This window comes from Urtica dioica, chromosome 4, assembly GCF_054948205.1.
Source record: "Urtica dioica subsp. dioica isolate 48M chromosome 4, U.dioica_male_clone48M_v1_H2, whole genome shotgun sequence".
Classification (NCBI taxonomy): domain Eukaryota; kingdom Viridiplantae; phylum Streptophyta; class Magnoliopsida; order Rosales; family Urticaceae; genus Urtica; species Urtica dioica.
In genome coordinates, this window is record NC_142759.1 from 26,311,034 (window position 1) to 26,332,567 (window position 21,534).

Consider the following 21,534-nt stretch of genomic DNA (forward strand, 5'->3'; position numbering starts at 1 on the left):
AAATGGTCGAAATGAAAGAGCTACAAGACTTCCTCAAAAAAAAAAAAAAAAAAAAAAAAAAAAAAGAGCTAAAAGACGTTGAACAGCTAATCAGAATTTAAAAACACTAAAAGATTTACTTGAAGAATTTCCGTCTGTTATTTAAATATATTTTACATCCACATTATCCATGTTATAATTACAATAATAATTATTAGGTTATGGAACACGCTTTCATTATTCCTTGCTTTCTGTCTACGTCTTCCCTTTGAAAAAGTGGCTTTCATTTTCATTTGTGTACGACAATTCACAACGCCCAAAAACAGAAACAGAAACACCACACCAACACCAATAACGAAACCAGTTTTCCAAACACAGATTTTTGACAACACAAAACCAACGATAAACAGACATACGTTACTCTCTCTCCAAACCGTCCAATTTCATTTCTTGATCCAACGGCCAAGATTACCTCAATCTTGATTTCGCCTCGCGATTATCATAATATCGAAATTCGAAACCCTAGTTCCTCCAATTCACCGGCTTCCATGGCGGATTTTGGGAAAAAGCTCGACTCTTCGGAGAAACCGAGATTTTCCTTCTTCAACCGATCGCTCACGATGTACTCGCCGGCCATCGCCGCCACGGAGTCGTCGCCGAAGAAGTATTTTCAGCCGCCGCCGGAACAGCCATCTCCGACCAGCTCGTTCGCGAAGCTTTACAATTCGATCGAGTCCGTGCGATCGACGAGCAGCTCGTTCAGAGGGAAGGTCAAGAGGCTCTGCAGCATCTTCGAATCGGCGAAGCCCACGGCGACGACGGCGAAATCGATCCCCGACGAGTCTCAGGCCAAACTAAAACCCTCGAAATCGATCGGCGGCGATTTTAGGGTTTCTTCGTTCCTGAACAGCTCAACGCTCCGGCTTCCGGGAACGGAGGACAGGATCGTGGTGTACCTGACGAGCCTCAGGGGAGTCCGACGGACCTACGAGGATTGCTACGCCGTGAGGATGATATTCCGGGGATTTAGGGTTTGGATCGACGAGCGTGACGTGTCCATGGACTCGGCGTTCCGGCGAGAGCTTCAGGGCGTGCTGGGGAACCAGAACGCGGGGCTTCCTCAGGTGTTCATCAATGGAAGCTATCTCGGCGGCGCAGAGGTGGTGAAACGGCTCTTCGAGACCGGCGAGCTTGCCATGATCCTCCATGGATTCCCTCTCCGTGACCCAGGGTTTGTCTGCGAGGGCTGTGGAGACGCGAGGTTTGTTCCATGCTCGAATTGCTCCGGGAGCCGGAAAGTGTTCGACGAGGAAGAGGAGACGATGAAAAGGTGTTTGGTGTGCAACGAGAACGGGTTGATTCGGTGCCCGGATTGCGGTTCATGAGAAGAGATTTCTCGGTGCGTATTTATAACTAGATGCTCCTTTTGTCAATACTCAGATAGAAGAATTGCTGTTACATGATAAGTATAATTTAATGTATGTATTACTGAATGTGAATTGTGAAGCGGAGTTGAAGTACTAGAATTTCGTGTACTTGCCCCGAAAATCTCTTTTGGGGATTCCAAGGTTCGTCGGTTTTGGGAACCGATGTTCAGTCACTTTTTATTTTCTTTTTGGTGACAATGTATGTTATCAGGATGCAAAAATCGGAGGTTTGTCGATTGTTTTTCTTTTTTCAATTTTATTAACACTGATGACAGTGTTTCTCCTCTATGAATTGTGTAAATATATCCCAAGTGTAGTGTTGTAATCGCCGCACGGTGTTTTTGCAAATGTTGCAAAGAAGAAGATGAATGGTTTTCTCTTACCCCAATCCTGAATTTGAACTCAATTGGCGTGGGAGGTTAGTTTCGTATCGCTTCTCGTAATTTTTTTACAGCAGTGTTATCGACCAGTTTTGATAGTTATGTTTGACATATCGAGTGTTTCGGAGAAACTATAGTAAACACTTGGATGCAAAACAGTTGATAAAGTTGGCAAGGGTCGCTCTGTTCTTCCGTCAGTATGAGAGGCGGGACTTGATCAATGACTGGTTGTGGAATTCTCTATCGGGTAAACCCGTAGCAAATAAGACGAGGAGTTGAGTATTGGCTTGAATGGTATTTCAGACTAGGACAGAATCCAAGTGTTGAAAGTTAGTTTGTCAGACAAAGAAGTGTGAACCACCAATGCAGTGGCTAGAGTTAGCTTCGGGGAAGCTTCTCGATCCAGATTCGGATGTCTATATTGCTGTTCAGTGATTTACGGGTGTTTCGAGTGCAATATTCTGGTTTTGGGGGTCAGACACCACCTTTTCTTTCTTTCAAAGCATTTTGGGATAGTCAAGGATGATACCTCGCAGGCACAAGTGAATAAAAACATGAAAGAGAGGTCATGGCTTTAGCCATCTTTGACCACGCTTTAATCAAGCACGTGTATTCAATTCAATTCACCCTAAAACCTTTTGCATAGGCAACACCCACGAAAGTAAAGACATTTATTTGCTTTCCCAGAATTTGGTGCAGTTAATGCTTTGCCATATCGTTTCTCTTTATTCTGCCGCCTGCCCTCTTTATTTACTTTAGAGGCTTAGACCAATCTTTGGTGAGAGGGCAACAATTTAAGAATATACGGAAAAGACCCATAAAAGATGACTTTTCGCATGTTCACCCCTCAAACAATAGAATATTACCCTCTTCATCCCTCTTCTTTCGAATCTTTATCTAAATGACTTTGGCCTAGCAAAAGAAGAAAAATAAAAATAGTAAAATACCACTTATCATTCTCTAACTGTAGGGAGCCGTTCTATGGCCTTTGTTTGTTATCCGATCAAATGGCACTCTCTCAAAATTTAGAGGAAATCAATAGTCAATAAAATATCATCATGCGAGTTGGGTTATAGTCATATTTACATTTTTAAATTGTTATTTAGTCAATCTTTAGTAAATATTTGGTAAATAACCACGTCCACGTATTTACATCCGTAAATAGACTAAAATACCATATCTTATTTACACATTGGGCGGGAAATAAAATGGGGTATATTAGTCAATATACGGGTGTAAATACGTAAACATGGCTATTTAAAAAATATTTAGTTGGCTAAATAACAATTTAAAAGTGTAAATATGACAATTTTACTAATTATATTTTGCTAAAATTGCATTTGTTTTTCAAAAGTCGAACCTGGATTGAGTTTTTATAATTCGTATGCGAGCTATCAAATCCCTAGTCTACAGTCTTCATGACCTTTTTTGACTATCCAGATCGGTCGAAGTGTGAAGTAGTGCGAAATCCATAATAAAAGTATCATCCCTTCAATAAATGAAGAGTGAGGGAGCAACCAAGTTTAAAATGTCCATATAAATTTAAACGTACGTTAAACGTTGTGCGGTACGCCTTAGACACGAGATGCGCTAACCTTTTCTTTTCAAATGATTATAGAGGACGAAGTAATTACTTTAATGACCTTACCAACAAGACGAAAATGATGGCGATGCTAAGGTCTATTCTAATGGAGCATGATAAAATCACAAAGCGTTATAATGAAATAGATACTTCAAGAGAGGAAGGACTCATGTAGTCATGGTAGATCGGATAAGGGGAAATGCCATAAGATAATAAGCAACCAAATGTTCAAAGGTTTGGCCATAAGAATGGCAAGGTCGGAGAAGATAATGACAAAGCTCAAGAAGACGAAGAGGAAGTTGATACAAATGATGAAGACATTGTGGATTTTATCCCAAAAAGTGGAAAGGGGACCTAACAGCTTATCTCAATCTAGCAGAGAGCGGCACATAAAAAATACTTGCACTTACTTCATATCTCATTACTTATGATAAGGTTACATATTACCCAACAGGCTAGAGAATTTTGAAAGTGGACAATACACTTAGTTTGATGTGAGTATATTTGTGCCTATTCTATCAACTATACAATTTAAACCCTCGTGTTATCTTAAACAAATAATTACCAAAAAGAAAAAAAATCTCGAGGGCGACGGCACGGGTCAGACGACTTACTTGCATATCATAGAAAGTTACAATATATGTTTTGGACATTTCGCGAGAATGATTTTAGAAGCAACATGTCGTTTCTAATTTGTTTTTCACGCGTTTTATTAGAAGCGACATTTCATTTATAATCTTTGTTTTTATTTTTTTTTACAAATTAATATCAATTATTTACAATATGAAACTCAAAACTAAAGTTTCATTAATTCATTTACAAAAAAAAACGTAACATCTCGACCTGGACCGTTCTCCTCCACGACTGATGCTGAGATGATCCCTTTGGGGTTGGACCGATGCACATAATAAGTTCCTCGGATTGCGAGTGTGCCTCGGGTGTGTGGTAGGAGCTAGGAGAGACGTTCGGTGACCGTGAACTTCTGGCTAAGTCTAACGCGATCTGGGATAGACCCCGCTCCTCTGTTTGCTCCCGTATATCAGTGATTTGGTCCATGATCCAGCCCTGCATATGGAACTTGTGTGGGGAAATATAAAAATAATACGCACAGCCACAATGACATGGTTTCTTATTCAAACTTAGAGTTGACATTATGTGAGATTCATTAAAAAAAAAAAAAAAAAAAAAAAAAAAAAAAAAAAAAAAAGTGGCATGATCAGCGAACGACGACAAAGACACGTTCAAAACAAAAGATTTCACTCCAAAACATGTCTACAATGACTTGTTAAGATCAACAAATCAAAAGCATGTACGTCCCATTAGAAGATCAATAGATAATTAAAGTCATAGCAATTTGTACCATAAGAAAAGACAGGCTAACAATCGTAATAAAGACTTTGTAGCTAACAAAACTTGATTTTGTTTTGTTACTCCTTTAATGGCAATCTTTGTTACCTTTAATTTGGTTCAAAATGTACTTTACGCAACACTTTCTTAAAGACTACTTGTGAGTAAAGATTAGCGCTTATAACAGTTTATAATGTCGTACCTAAATAATTTACGGGTATACACCATCTCAATTTACCACTGGTACTTGACAAGGAAAAAAAATTCGATACTGGCTGTTACATTGAGATAACCATAAAAATAAAAAAGAGTAAAATGAATGATATTCCAGAATAAATAAATACAGAATAAAAATTTGTTATAATTAGTCATTTTTTAACTCATTTTAAAAATTTTACCCAAAATTTCATTTTATTAAAAAAATGGCATATCATGCCCGCAGTAAATTAATTAACTAATTTATTTATTGCGAACATGATGAGTTATTTTTTTTTTAATATAAATTTGAACTATTTTTTAAAAGGAGAGTTGACTATTGGGTTAATTGCCCCTTCTATTATATATGGTGAAAATAGTCGAAAATAACCGTTTTTCATAACTTTTTTCAATATTAACCGTTGAACCTTCTAATGTTCATAAATAACTATTTTTAATAACAAATAACCAGATTTCAATAACGGTTAATCAGATTTCAATAATTGTTTATCATATTTCAATAACTATTGACCAAATTTCATTAACTTTTAACCGGATTTTAATAACAGTTAACCAAATTTCAATAACAGTTAATCATATTTCAATAATTGGTGATCATATTTCAATAGTTGTAGACTAAATTTATGAAACATGAGTGTATTTTTGTCCCAAAAAAAGAGAAATGGTTATTAGTAAAATATTTTTGAAAATTTGAGTGAAATATGAAAAGTGACGCATGTTTTATGTTTAAAGTTAGTTCTGAAATTTTCTCCTATTTATACATAATAAGATATAAAATTTGAAATTAAATAGTACATACTGCTTAACATTATTTGATTGTTCTCCTAATGATACAAAATAACATACTTTTACAAAACTAATATCTTCATTTATAAGCCTTAAAAAATATTACACTTCGAGTAATTATAATATTAATTTGTCAGTTAAATCAAGTCTTCAAAATCAAATAAATTCTTTTTTATTTTATGTAAATTGCGAAACCTCCAATTTTCTCGAAATTTTCATGAAATTTGTAACTGGGTTGGTTGGTTTCTGGAGCTTAGGATATGCTACTCGTACCGCGTGAGAAACTCCAAGTACCCTAATATCCACGATTTTATACAAACCAGTGCCTATTATTTGTGGTTTGCGTAATACTGCTTAAGAACCGATAGATTAGTCTGGTACCTCAAACTTTGCTTGCAGAGTAGGGCTAATACAAAATCCACCTAAAGATTATGGACCATGATATATATATATATATATATATATATATATATATATATATATATGGCCTGTTTGGAAGAGCTTATTAAGCATGTTTTTGGCTTTTTATAAAAGCTTAACCGTTTTTTCCTGTACGGTAAAAACAACTTTTTTAAAAAATGGCAAAAGCACTTTTGAGAGTATAACGTAACTCTGAAAAAGCTACAATTCTTAGCTTTTGAGAAAAACTTTTCTTAAAAAAAAATTCAATAACTTATTTTCCCTCATAAATTTAACAATTAAGTGTATCTGCTAAAATCCTAACGCATCTGCTAACGTATCTGTGGGGTATAAAAATTCAAATATTTAAATATTATTTCGGATGGGCTTTGACCCGACTAAAGCCCATAATCAGTTTAAAGACCGGCCCACGAAATCAATTACCGGCCTAATTCGCTCTCGGCAGATCCGCCCAAGCCCAACGACATTTCCCGTCTCGATGAAGGACTCCAGCTCGACCACGTCTTCTCGATCAGAAGGATCGGTCAGTCAAAGAGTAGGCCACGCCGCGAAGACCGGATCTCGGACGACTACGACCTCGGCGAGGAATGTGGATCGAGGAACACGTGTCTTCGGCCAGAAGGTTCCATCTCGTCTATAAATAGAAGGGAAGAGGACGATTTTGGCACATGCAAGCTCTACATCTCAGTTTTCAATTAATTCTATTTTGTATTCTTATATTCACGATCTTGAGCTCGACCTGTTGAGTTCGTCACTTCGTCCATTTGTAACCTTCTCTAAATTAATAAAAGTAATTAATATTCGTATCTTATTATAGTTCTTTATTATTAAATTGTTTCTTATACGACGTCTTTCTAAACCCCTTTAAATTATTTTTATCATTTCACCTTTCATTTGTGATTGTTGATCGATCTAAAAATCGACATCAACAATTTGGCGCCGTCTGTGGGAAATTTCAGAAAGACCAATCTCGGAAGAAGCAGTTCGTAAAAAAAAAATTTTATCATGTCTTCCACTCCGACTCATTACGAATCCGGATCAGGGCAATCCTGGATATGCTGACCAAAAAGATAGATGAGCAAGCCGAGTGACCGGTTGAATACTCTCTCGACTCCTCAAAACACCCCGAATCCTCAAGTGGGATCCGGAGATATGACCGCCTCTGAGTCAGCTCGCCAAGCAACCTCGGTTGCGCAAACAAGCCGAGCTATCCCTCCCGGAGTCCGTCTGTATTTCTCTGGTATACAGGTCGCCCGAGGAACAGACCAGTCTCCCATCACAAGCTTTCAGCTTGGGGGGACTGCTGGCGAGGTCGCGACAGAAGTCATGATCGATCCTTCTGGACTCCCTCCGCCTCTGCTCGGGGGAGCACCGTCCGGGTCTTTCCCGACTGATTCGGGACCTCACCCTCCAGCGATCTATCAAACATTCACCCCCCAGCATTTTGGCGGGATGAATCAGACCCGTCAGGGCCCGGTAGGTGCAACCGCGGCCAATCCGGCACAATCGGGACCTCGCCTCTTTCGTGGTGGCGAACCCAGTATGACCAAACTGGACAGGTTCAAGGAATCTATAACGGCCGAGCTGAGAGTTGTTCGTTCAGAATTTCATTCTGCGGCCAGCTCGGTCCCCGAGATAGATCGTCTCGTTGAAGAAACAAGGCGAACTCCTTTCGCCAGAAATATCACTGAAGTGCAACTGGGAGATACCGGAAAAGTCCGCCTTCCACGGTACAGTGGCACCTCAAGTCCGAAAGCCTTCATATTGTCCTTCAGAGTCGCAATGGGACGGGTTATGCTCTCTGAGAGAGAATTAGAGGCAGGATACTGCCAACTATTCGCTGAAAGCTTGTCAGGACCCGCCTTGGAATGGTTCTCCAAACTCGAACCAAACTCCATTGATGGTTTCGATAAGCTATCGGCTGCATTCCTGAAACATTATTCGATGTTCGTGGAGGACGATCTGACCATAGCAGACTTATGGGGGATCCAACAGAGAGAGAACAAATCCTTGAAGGATTTCATGATCCGCTACAAGGACGTACTCTCGAAAATCTCTAACGTATGCCACGAGTCTGCCATAACCTCTCTAAGGAACGAATTAAGGCACGACTCGAAGCTGAAATTGGAAATGACTGTTAACCGCCCCCTCACACTAGAGGATGCAATTCATAAGGCCACGAATTACGCAAAGGCTGAAGAAGAATTCGCTTCCTACGAGAGGCAACGCGCGGCCGAAAAGAAACCACCCTCCAATACTTGGGTGAGGCCCGTAAACACTGGGAATAACCCTCGCAGGATTAATCCCCACGACGTCATACCTCACGCCAAAAAGCAACACGCCCCTCCTAATTATACGCTCAATGTCAGTGATGACATTAAGGAGGGAGGTCCCCAGGCTAAGAAATGGACACGGGACCCCAATGCGTATTGTAGTTTCCACAAGGCTAACGGCCACGACACGGTTAACTGCGAGACCATGCGTAAGGCTTTAACCGAGAAATATGCAAAGGGGGAACTAAAAGACGTCGATCTAGGACCCCCGCCAAAGAAGAAGGTCTTCAATAGCAACAACAGGGGAAGGGGCAACCCCTCCCCCAAGAGAGCGAGACCCGAGGAGGAAGGGGAACCAAACTCCCCGCCAACTGTCGCAAAACACAGGGTTGACTTCATAATGGGCGGCTCAAAGTTTTGCAACGAAACGGTCAACTCCATCAAAACACATCAACGTCGATTGAGTAACCAAACTACCAAAATCAGATTAGAACAAGGTGTTCAAATCTCGTTCTCCGAAAAAGAAGCAATGGGGACAACCGAACCACACGACGACGCACTTGTAATCACGATTGATGTGTCTAACTGTGAGGTTGTGAGAGTTCTAATCCATGGAGGCAGCTCTGTAGATCTTATTTTCAAGGATACCCTGGCAAGGATAGGAATCGATGAAGACTTGATCGAAAGAGAACGAACCCATTTGACAGGTTTCAATGGGTCCACTACTCCATCCTTAGGAACAATCAGGTTGCCCGTAAAAACACATGGAATCAACAAAATAGTAGAGTTTCAAGTACTAGACTGTCTCTCCCATTACAACATTATCTTGGGAAGACCTTGGATGCATATGATGAGGGCTGTGCCTTCAACCTATCATCAATGTATTCGTTTCCCTACGCCTGAGGGAATAGGAGAGATCTTAGGTAATCAGGCAACCTCTCGCAGTTGCTATCTCACTAGCCACAAATATTGTGCCAAAACGATTAAAGAAGAGCAATAGCAATTAATGAATGTGGAGTCGGCCGAGAGCGTTTCCGCACTAGAAGATCCCGATTCCCTTGATGTGCCAAGCACTGAATTAACAGTCCAAGTACAGCTTGACGGCTCTGACCCTTCCAAGTGTGTCGGAATCGGAACTAAGCTTAAAGGTGGTACTAGGCGAGAGCTTATCTGTTTCTTAAAACGAAACAAATCCACCTTCGCCTGGTCAATCGAAAATATGCCAGGAATAAGCATCAACGTCGCGTCTCACCAACTTGACGTCGATCCCAGCTTTAAACCCGTAAAACAAAAAAGACGAAAGCTCGGTCCAGACAGGGCGCGGGTTGTCAACGACGAAGTCGAAAGACTGCTCAGTGCAGATTCAATCCGCGAGGTAAAATATCCGGATTGGCTGGCGAACACTGTCGTCGTAAAGAAGAAAAATGGGAAATGGCGGGTATGCGTTGATTTTACCGACCTAAATAAAACATGCCCCAAAGACAGCTTCCCGCTGCCCCACATCGACCAGCTAGTCGAAGCGACCGCGGGACATAAAATCCTCTCATTCATGGACGTATTCTCAGGATATAACCAAATCCTGATGCACCCTGACGACCAAGAAAAAACAGCTTTCATCACCGACCGAGGCACGTATTGCTACAAGGTCATGCCCTTTGGACTAAAAAACGCTGGCGCCACCTATCAAAGGTTAGTCAACGAAATGTTCAAAGAAAAGATAGGGAAGACGATGGAAGTGTATATCGATGATATGTTGGTCAAATCTCTAAGGAAAAACGACCACGTAGGGCATTTGGAGGAATGTTTTGAGGTACTGAATAAGTATCAAATGAAACTCAATCCCACCAAATTTTCATTCGGAGTATCATCCGGTAAGTTCCTTGGGTATTTAGTTACCCAACGAGGAATTGAGGCCAATCCGGATCAATTACACGCCCTGCGAGAAATGCCTTCACCTTGTAATATGCGCGAAGTCCAAAGGTTGACGGGACGCATCGCTGCCCTCAACCGCTTCATTTCTCGGTCCACAGATAAATGTCTTCCTTTCTACCGGCTCCTTAAAGGGAACAAGAAGCTCGAATGGGACGAAAAATGCGAAGAGGCGTTCAAAAAATTAAAAGAGTATCTATCGACGCCCCCAATCTTGGCAAAACCCGTTGCGGGGGAGCCACTCTATCTATACGTCGCAGTGTCTCAAGCGGCAGTTAGTGGAGTACTCGTCAGAGAAGAGCAAGGGGACCAACGACCAATATTTTATACAAGCAAGTCGTTAGTCGATGCTGAAACTCGATATCCTATTATGGAGAAGTTGGCCTTGGCCGTCGTTTCCGCCGCGCGAAAACTTCGACCATACTTCCAATCTCACACCATTATAGTAATGACATCACATCCGCTCAGAAGTTTCCTACATAGCCATAATCAATCAGGAAGATTAACCAAGTGGCCCGTGGAGCTGAGCGAATACGATATTGAGTACCGAGTGAAGACATCCGCAAAATCGCAAGTTTTGGCGGATTTCATCATCGAACTCCCGAGGGAAAGTCCCACCGTGACGGAAATCGAAGGGACCTGGACACTTAAAGTGGATGGGGCGTCATCGAAGCAAGGGGTAGGAGTGGGAATACACCTGACGTCCCCTCACGGTGAGACCATAGAACAATCATTCAGGCTCGACTTCGTCGCATCAAATAACGAAGCCGAATACGAAGCGTCAATCGCCGGACTTAGGTTGGCCACCGCAGTTGGATCAAAGAAAGTAGAAGCTTTCTGCGATTCCCAACTTGTGGCAAACCAATACTCCGGAGAGTACGAGGCTAGGGACGAGCGAATGGAAGCCTACCTAAAAGTCGTGAAAGACCTCACGAAACAATTCGAAGAATTCTCCCTGACTAGAATCCCTCGAGGTGAAAATACTTCGGCCGACGCACTGGCTGCCTTGGCATCTACCTCGGATCCGGACCTCAAAAGGATCATCCCAGTCGAAACAATCAAACAACCTTCCATTGCCACAACCACTACCGCGGTCATAACAATAGAAGGGGGGGATTGGAGAGATGAAATACTACATTACATCACGACTGGCACGGTCCCATCCGATAAGATGGAAAAACGCAAGCTCGCGCTAAGAAGCGCGAGATTTTGCATCATAGATGGAAGTCTATTTAAAAGAAGCTTCGCAGGACCCTACCTCAAGTGCGTCGGGATGGAGGAGTCTAAACGAATCCTGGAAGACGTGCACGAAGGGGAATGCGGAAATCACGTAGGCGGACGAGCGCTTGCCATCAAAATAAAGAGGCAAGGCTACTTTTGGCCGACCATGCTGGTAGACTGCGAGGCGCACTCACGCTGTTGCGACCAATGCCAACGCCATGCTCCCAACATAAAAAGACCCGCAGAAGAATTATCCTCTATCTCGGCTCCATACCCGTTCATGAAATGGTCTATGGATATTGTGGGACCAATGCCGGTCGCCCCTGGCGGGTTAAGCTTTTTATTAATCTTAACAGATTATTTTTCAAAGTGGGTGGAATCTGGCGCCTTCGTCCTGATAAAAGACGTCGACGTCACCGCATTCATCTGGAAAAATATAATCTGTCGACATGGCACTCCCCACGAGATCATAACAGACAACGGATCGCAATTCATATCGAAAAAGTTTAGAAAGTTTTGCTTCCATAACAACATTGAGGTAAGAATGTCGACACCCCGATATCCTCAAGGAAATGGACACGCGGAAGCAAAAAATAAGACCATAGTTGACTCCATAAGGAAAAGGCTCGATGCCAAGAAAGGGGAAACTCCGTTTTCCCTCGTCCATGGAGTCGAATCTGTCATCCCAATTGAGCATCAGGTGCAAACCCTTAGGGTAAAATACGCACCTGAAGATGAGCCAAAAAATGACGAGGCTCTATGCGATGCCTTAGACCTAGTGGAGGAAAAGTGAGATTCAGCACTATCACGGTTATCCCGTTATAGGCAATCCATCGCTAGATTCTACAACAAAGATGTTAACACAAGAAGATTCGATGTAGGGGACTTGGTCCTCCGAAAAATCTTCCAAAACACTGCTGAGGCAAACGCCGGAAAACTCGGGGCAAAATGGGAAGGCCCCTATAGGGTCACCAGAGTAACCTATCCCGGCGTTTATGAACTTGAAACACTCAACGGAATCCCGGTTTTAAGATCATGGAACGTCTCGAACCTCAAAAAATACTACTGTTGAAACCAGTAATAATTGAACTACGTCCGACTTGATCCATGTATAAGGGTACGTAGGCAGCCTCTTACCATAAAGGCACAGTCCCCCTAACCTCTTAAGCCACGAAGCTCGCACCTCGGCCAATGACCCCGACCTCGGACTAGGCTAGCAGTGCAAACACCTCACGACGACTCTGGCAAGAGCCGACATCTCACAGCGTCATCAGAGATCGCACCCACACGGGTCGACCTCGTCCGAAAATATTAAGGGAAACTTTTTAGGTCCCCGACGATCTAAAAGACTTAAAATTTTCACCAAATTTAATTACGGACTTCGGCTTCAAATCTAAAGGGAAACGCTTCAGACCGGCAATACTCCGAACAACTAAACAGATCTTGAGCGACGAACCGATTTCAAAACCTCAGCCTAAGGGAAACTTTTTAGTTCTATGACGATCTAAAAGACTCGGCGAATCATCTGAAATCTTTAAGGGAAACATTTTAGGCCGAATGTGGGCGACCTAAAAGACTTAACATTATGCGAATCCAATCTATCTCAGAAGTAAACAAAATAATATTTCAAACGTATTCAGATCGGTCGGATGGACTAAATAAAAGACAGAATATAAGCATCTGTGCAAGCAAAGGAAAGTTTGACGAGCTAAACGACTTGACAAATTATTCGACATAAAATTGCATTAAAAATAATAAGATAAAATAATTCGAATATAAAATAAAGGTACCAAAGCTCCCTATAATTGTATCAAAAGTAGCAAAAACTTCACCCAAAACATACGGGCCCCAGAAACAAAATAAACATTTTTATTGAAAAAAAAAGACAGGTTGCCGACTTAAGCTTGGTCACGGGGTCCGACCTCGACGTCTCGATGCTCGAGGGTAAGAGTGAACGCCGCCACTTCTTCGTTCCCCTCTGGGATAGAATTGAGAACCTCGTCAGTTCGGTCGAGCATCGAGCCGTGCTCATTGAGGGCTTCCGCGGGCTCGACCTCGGTCGCGGGGGCGTCGGCGGGAGATCGGTCCGAGTATGGAGTGAACGGGATGTCCTCGATCTCAGAAATAGCAATGGCCGCGTAATCGGCCTCATACTAAGCGATGTCGTCCTCAGTATCTTTCATCTCGGCGGTCCAATCCGAGATCTCACCCTTTAAGGCCTCCGAGATCGGCTCTTTATTCCCCCGGCACTGCTCGAGCTTCTTCAAGATGAGGACGGCTTCGTCCATCTTCTCCTTCTGTGCACGATGCTTGAGTATCTGTTCACGATAATTCAGCGAGGTCGCCTTCCTTGCCGCATGCACAGCCCGATCCGGTTCCGCCCTCGTCGTCCTCTTCATCCGGGCGATCTCTTCGAGAGCATCTTTCAGCTCTTTGTCCCGAGCCGCCAGATCGATCGCCAACCTCTTGCTCTCCTTTTCGAAGTCATTGGAACGGGACACCCATCCCTTGATCTTCTCCTTTTTGTCATCGACGTCAACGGATAAGAATTGAACCTTGCCACGAAGGCGTTCAATCTTGCCGTTCGACCTCTCCAAGAGAGCATCCTTGGCCAGAAGGTCGTCCTGAAGGATGGCAATTTTCTCATTCATGCCCTGGAGCTCGGCTTGAAGAGACTTCGTCCCCTTTTGAACCTCGGCGAGCTTTTCCTGCTCGACCTTGGAGTCGCGAAGACGCTTTTTGTAGCGAAAAACACCTCGGTTCAATTGGGTGGACAGCTGAAATCAACAAAGCTCTCCCGTTAGTTCGATCACAACAAGATCCATAAAAATTAATTATTTCTCTAAGTATAACAGGTCGACTAGTTATGGCCGAAGCCATCATCCTGTACCAGTCTACCTCGGCTAGCTCAGGGACCTTCGGAAGCCATATGCCGAAACAGGTCAATTGGCGAAGATGTTGTCGCACGAAAATAAACAACGATTAAATACCTCGGGCGGTTCGATCCAAGGCCGGACCAAGGTGGCCGAGGTGGCAAAGCTGCTCGGCCGAGATGGCAAAGCTGCTCGGCCGAGGTGACCGAGGTGGCAAAGCTGCTCGGCCGAGGTGGTAAGGACACCCGGCCGAGTCAGCAGGGGCGCGGGAGCGCGCGCGGGCCGGGAGGCCGAGGCGCAAGAGCATGCGCGGGCCGGGAGGCCGGGGCGCAGGGTGCGCGCGAGCCAGGCGCGCTAGGGCGCGCTGAGGCCCGTTGGGCCGGGGGCCTCAGGGCCGGGGGCGCAGGTGCGCGCGCGCCGGCCATGCCGGGCCGTGGGTGCCTCAGGGCGCTCGGGCCTGGTGGGCCGGGGCCCGTTGGGCTTCCGGCCGGTAAAACCCGGCCGGCCTTGAATCGTTTTTGAATTTCCGGTGTCCCGAAAACGACCGGTAACAGAAGAAATCCCGCCGAAGAGTAGATATCGTCGCACAGCATGTGATCCTGCGCATAGTGAAAATTGACGATATGCTTCTTCTTCCGGGATGCAGACGGGGCTGAATCAGCTCGGCCTCCAGATTTTGACTTCGAGGAAGACCTGCTTCCTTCCGCTGCAGCCTTACCCTTGTCCGCCCGAGTCACCGCGGTCACGAGGACCTCAGGAGTAGGCTCTTCTTCGTCCCTGCCAGCGAGGTCGGGAACCGAATCTTTTTATTCTTCTTCCTTTTTTCTCCAGGGACACCGCCCTCAGGAACCCGATTCGCTGGCATCTTCCTCTTCTTGGGCGCTCCCATGGTCTCGGCCCTTTCAGGGGCTCGACCCTCTTCGGCCCCTTCGGGGATGTCTCCCTCGACCCCGGGGACTCGAGCTTCCTCAGCCTCGAGAATTTCGGCTCCCTGGATGTCCGTCGGGGCAACCTCGGTCGTCTCAAGTACCTCGTCAGACGGCACCAGAACGACCGAGATCTCGGACATCAAACGAACCCCGGTCACTTCGACCTCGGGATCGTTGAGAGGAACGGTCGGGGTTGGGGTCGAAGTCGAGACAGCGCCCCCCTTCTTTTGTTTCCTCACCTCGCGAGCACTGATCGGGGTATTCATGTTGTCTCCTACGTCTAATTGATTATAATAAAAACTTGATCAAAATGGCACGTACACAATTGACCGCGGGAAGAGGACGAAATCAAATCAAACTAACCTTCTTCAAAACCTTCTAAAAAAGCTGGGGGCTGATGCCAAAGCTTGACCGAGATAAACCTGTAAGAAGTAAAGTTTGACCACGCTACTTCGCCCTCCTGCAATATGGAAAGTTTCTCGGCGAACTCTGCTCCATGAGATGGCGCCTTAATCTTTTCTAAAAAAAAAAAAAGAACAGATAAATGTCAGTTTATCTCACCCACCTACATAGTGAATATCAAAGAAAAAAAATATGATAAATTAATTTTTTGTGCATACTCGGCGAGCTCGCCCACTTCGAGGAAAAAGAACGAGCTCGATCCCCAAGTGAGTGCTCGTTCACGGCAAAGTAAAAGTATCGCCTTCCCCAATATTTATCCTTCGAAGGCAGGCCCGAGATCACACCCCTGCATGCGGCCCTCGAAAGATAGAAACACTTCGGATCGTGTTTCGAATTCTCCTTAACGACACAAAGACGGACCAAGTCCATCAACGAGAGTTCGACTTTTTCTCATGAGCCACAACAATCAGGCCCATCACCATCCTGACTAAGTTTGGACACATCTGGGACAGGGTTAACCCTAGGGTCTGAATGAAGTCGAACAGGAGAGGATGAATTGGAAATCTCAATCCGCATTTCTCCAGCCAGATGTCGTATATACAGCAGAAACCCTCTACGACGGTGTCGGCGGTGGCCCCAGGATGAGGAAGAAGAATTCCTATTTCTGGGGGAATCTGGTAATTTTCGCGGATTCTCCTAAGGTCAGTCAAGGTCACGGCAGAAGGTAACAGTATGTCATCGTTCCCTAAAGGTTGAGACCCTGAGGGACGAAGTCTTGAGCTCGACATTCTAAAATTAAGGTTTTCAGGGGGGATGTGTTTAAAGTTATGAACTTTCCTGAGTTCGCTGGTCGAACTAAGAATAAGAAGTGGTCGAAGTCTAAATAAAATCGAAGAACTTAGAGAGAGTTTAAGGGAGAGAGAGAGAAAATCAGAAGAGAAAGTTACCTTTTAACCGCGGAAGACGAGAATATAAGTAAGAAGAAATGACTCTTCGGCACGCTTATTTATACGTCTCTTGACTAACTAAAATCCCGAAAAAATCTAATGATTTCGGAAATCAAATCGAATCTAATCTAAGATATTTCCCTCGATATCTGCAAAGATAACAGATTCTCTGACTCTTAGACTTCGAACTACGAAATACGGTCACGTCACGCCACGTGTGAAGAGGAGGCACTCTCACACGATGCCACGTGGTCCCGAATCTTCGGTCTCCCCCTATTTATTCGGAACAGTTCAAATTCTCCGCGCTAAATATTTTCAAAATATTTGGGGGCTAATTGTGGGGGTATAAAAATTCAAATATTTAAACATTATTTCAGATGGGCTTTGACCCGACTAAAGCCCATAATCAGTTTGAAGACCGGCCCACGAAATCAATTACGGGCCTAATTCGTTCTCGGCAGATCGGCCCAAGCCCAACGACATTTCCCGTCTCGATGAAGGACTCCAACTCGACCACATCTTCTCGATCAGAAGGATCGGTCAGTCAAAGAGTAGGCCACGCCGCGAAGACCGGATCTCGGACGACTACGACCTCGGCGAGGAATGTGGATCGAGGAACACGTGCCTTTGGCCAGAAGGTTCCATCTCGTCTATAAATAGAAGGGGAGAGGACGATTTTGGCACATGCAAGCTCTACATCTCAGTTTTCAATTAATTCTATTTTGTATTCTTATATTCACGATCTTGAGCTAGACCTGTTGAGTTCGTCACTTCGTCCATTTGTAACCTTCTCTATATTAATAAAAGTAATTAATATTCGTATATTATTATAGTTCTTTATTATTAAATTGTTTCTTATACGACGTCTTTCTAAACCCCTTTAAATTATTTTTATCATTTCACCTTTCATTTGTGATTGTTGATCGATCTAAAAATCGACATCAACAATATCTACCACCAATACCGAGTCTAAATCCTAACGTATCTGCTAAAATTTCTCTACAAGATCACAGAATATCAATAAAATCTACGTTGAAGCCTAAATAAGTGTATAAACTATCTCACACTCTCTGGAGAACAAACATTGAGGCGCTGCAACATAATTTCAGTTGATTCTCGGAAATCCTCATCGAATTAATCTTTGGAGTTCAAACTGAGAAGAACAAGAATCAATGTTAGTCTTTTCCGGTTGTGTTTCTAAATAAACTCTATGAATTATAAATGGAATTGAGTTTGATTTTTTTATGGAAACTGTTTGATGTGTTCTTGGTTGGAATCTAAAAGTTTACACGTCGTTAGTTATTTTTCTGGTTCGAACTGGGAATTGGTTAGTATTCAGGATGTGATTAAGAAAGCAAAATTAACTCGATTAGGATATGGAATTGCGAGTCATGGTTGATAGAAATCGTTTAGGCTCGGTGGCAAGTTTTCATCATAACCAGAGCTTCGTATAGAAACAATATTGAGCAAAGAAAAGATACTTGAACGCACAATCGCTGCAAGCTCGAATCCATCACCAATTTTCTAACGACGCCGTAAACTTGAACGCACTGTCGAAGATACATGGCGGAGATCATCAGCTCGGTGATGCGTCGGAGGTCCGCCTCAGCCTCCGCTGTAACCAGATCGACCTCGCGGATGCTACTCGTCGATCGATAATTGTTGCTCTCTCTCTCTCTCTCTCTCTCTCTCTCTCTCTCTCTCTCTCTCTCTCTCAGATCCTTCTTCTTTTTTTTATCAAGCTCATATCCCTCTTCTCATGTCGACTAAAGGATTTGGAAGAAAACATGTGCAAAATGTTAAAAACTTAAAAATATAAAATACATTGGTTAAAAGAAAACAATAAAATACATAATGTTCTATTTGTCCTTGTCGACCAAAAAGTAACTACGATAATACTGTGGTTAAGTTATACCATATTGAGTTAAGTATTTTTGTTTTTAATGTATATTGAGTTTTTGAAGAAATTTTTTTATCATAGACGTAAAGTAGAAATCATTTATTTTTTTTAAGTATTCACACATTTGATATTATAAAATTCTTCTCTTATAAATATAATTACTTAAGCTTATAGAAATATTAAATTTATTAAATGTGAAAATTTACTAATATATTTTACATATATATATGAGTGAAAATCATGATAAACGGTCGCGGATCAAAGCGGTATGGGATAATAATGTGGTTGATATCTTATGCGACGCTTGTATCGCGGAGATTGAAACTGGAAACCGACCTAGAACAACCTTAACCAAGCTAGGATGGGAGAACATGGTGAAAACTATTTCTAAGAAAACACAAAGAGATCAATACGATAGACACCAATTGAAAAATAAGCTAGAATTACTGAAAGGTGAATGAAAGCTTTGGAAGCAATTAATCGGAAAGGAAACTGGTCTCGGGTGGAATGATAACAATAATACCGTCAATGCAAGTGAAGAATGGTGGAAATATAAAACAGAGATTTGTATCAATAAATCAAATATATTTGCAAACTTAAATTTTAAATTATATGAAGACAGTTGAAGATCGAAGCGACACCGTACAATTTAGTACGCAAAGAAGTACTTAGTACCAGTATCGCCGAAGTAATGGAAGTTGTTTATTCACTGCGTGATATTGTAGTTGGACATGCAATGTGACTTTTTGCAATAGACTATTTCAGAGCCGGGAGAAGAGAGAGATGTTCGCAACCATGAAAGATCAGCATGTTCAAAGTTGTTGGCTTAATTATGAGTATAATCTAAGCTATGGCTCCAATCAAGAAGGAGCTCAAAAATCCCCCGCAATTTTGAATTTTTGTTGTATTTTATTTTAATAATCATCATAATATGAGAACTATAGTCTCTTTTGTATTTGTTGGTTGATTTTTTTTCTTTATTATATAGCTTATTTTATGTTAATAATCCTTATAATATGAGAACTATAGTCTCTTTAGTATTTATTTGTTGATTTTTTTTATAGTATTGTTTATTTTATTGGTAGAATTGTTTCATTGAATGATGTTGTTAGTCTTATGATGTTACTAGTATTTGTTTCCAGGAATAAATGGATATGACAGAAGACGAGGAATTAGAAATCATTGCCAAAAAAAAAAAACGACGAATCCATTATCCTTATAAAGAAAACTGTTCATATGATGCAACTTTATTATGATACGTACATACATAAAGTTCCTTGTATGAATTCGAAAAAGAAGGAGAATATTTTCATGCAAGAGATGTTGAGGGAAAACAGAAGTCACTGTCAAAGAATGTTTAGAATGGAAAAAAGATATTTAAATAAGTTTGTGCAATAACTTGGAAACAAGTTACGGATTCAAAGGTTCAAGAAAAATGATTGCATTGGATATTTTATGAATGATTCTAATCATTCTTGGACATGGCATAGGAAACCGAATAGTGCAAGAGATATTTCAACATTCGGATGAGATGCTATTGAATTCATGCCAGTTAAGTTATATGTAGTTATATGAATGAGTATTTGAGAGCTATTAATGATATCGAGCAACTTGCTTTTGATAGTGCCCGTATTCCGAAGGTCCTGAAAGGACATTGTATTATCCCGGTGGGTGTGTCGAATGAAGCCAATGAAAGGAAAGACAACAACTGGTCATGAGCAGCAGGATGGATGAGTAGTTAGAGCTAACAGCATGCAAAAAATACATAATATATAACAACCTTCTCTATCCGTAGGCAAAAATAACAACAGGCACAAAGTAGTTGTAGCAATTTCATGAATCCAGAATGATGTTTTAGCTTACAATCCGTATCTGGGCAGCTTCATGGCAGCAAGGAACTGAGTTGAATAATGGTATTGTTTCTTGTTGCTTTAATGAAATGATACAATGCTAGAGAAAGAAGAGTCTCTTTGTTTATTCTTTATTTAAAAGAATGGCCCACAATCATTTCTTTATTTAATTAAGAGCGGTCTATAAATCGATATTTTGCGGAGATATTAGATATATTATGTCTCATGGCAGTAGATGTCATAAAACGTTCTGATCTAAAATTTAAGAATACTCACAATGAAATAGCAAGAGATTCAAGATATATGCCACATTTTAAGGTATTCTCATGCTAATTTTTGTGATTTTATTTTCATTATCATCGTATTACAATAAATACATAACATAATTGACATATTTGTATTTTTTTTTAACGATTGCATTGGTGCTATAGATTGTGTTCATGTTCCAGCTTCTTTGCCAAAAGAAGATCAAGTACCATTTATCAGTAGAAAGAAGATTTCCACTCAAAATATATCAGCAGTAGGTGATTTAAATATGAAATTCACTTTTGCTTATGCTGGTTGGGAAGGTAGTGTGTATGATTTAAGAGTATTCTCCGCCGCTCTTCGTGATAGTGAGCTTAACTTTCCGAAACCTCCGGAAGGTATGACTATAATTTTTTATAGCTTAATTTATTGTATAGTTTTAACTAAATAATTATTAATTCATTTTAAATTATGACAAGAAAGTATTATTTGGTAAATGCTGGTAACTTTGAAACGTGGAAAAAAAGATGGAGAATCCTGAATGCCATGCCAAGTTACCCATTCAAGAATCAAGTAAAAATAGTTATCGTAACTATGGCACTACATAAATATATTCAAGTACATGCAAAACAAGAGCTAGATTTTGAAACAATCGATGAGACATTGGATGATGAGAGTGGATGAAAATCACACAAGTGAAGATCATGATGAAGAGCGTCAAACTTTTACGAGTAGTATGGATAACTTAAGAGATGAGATTGCTGTAAATTTAGTAGGAACGATAAATCCGTAGTTTAAATGTTCGTCAATAATAAGAAAACTTTATA

At 41.8% G+C, this 21,534-nt stretch overlaps 1 protein-coding gene across 1 annotated transcript; it reads left to right on the top strand.

The window, feature by feature from the left end:
- Window positions 1–214: 214 nt before the first annotated feature.
- On the top strand, window positions 215–1,692 carry LOC149401403 (Glutaredoxin family protein). Its single transcript, XM_089613137.1, has one exon. It carries the CDS (start codon window positions 528–530, stop codon window positions 1,362–1,364), a length of 837 nt encoding a protein of 278 aa, XP_089469263.1. The 5' UTR covers window positions 215–527; the 3' UTR covers window positions 1,365–1,692.
- The last annotated feature ends 19,842 nt before the right edge of the window (window positions 1,693–21,534 follow it).

What these genes read in the sequence shown, in the direction of transcription:
- LOC149401403 (XM_089613137.1), top strand. Translation starts at nt 528, where the DNA reads ATGGCGGATTTTGGGAAAAAGCTCGACTCTTCGGAGAAACCGAGATTT.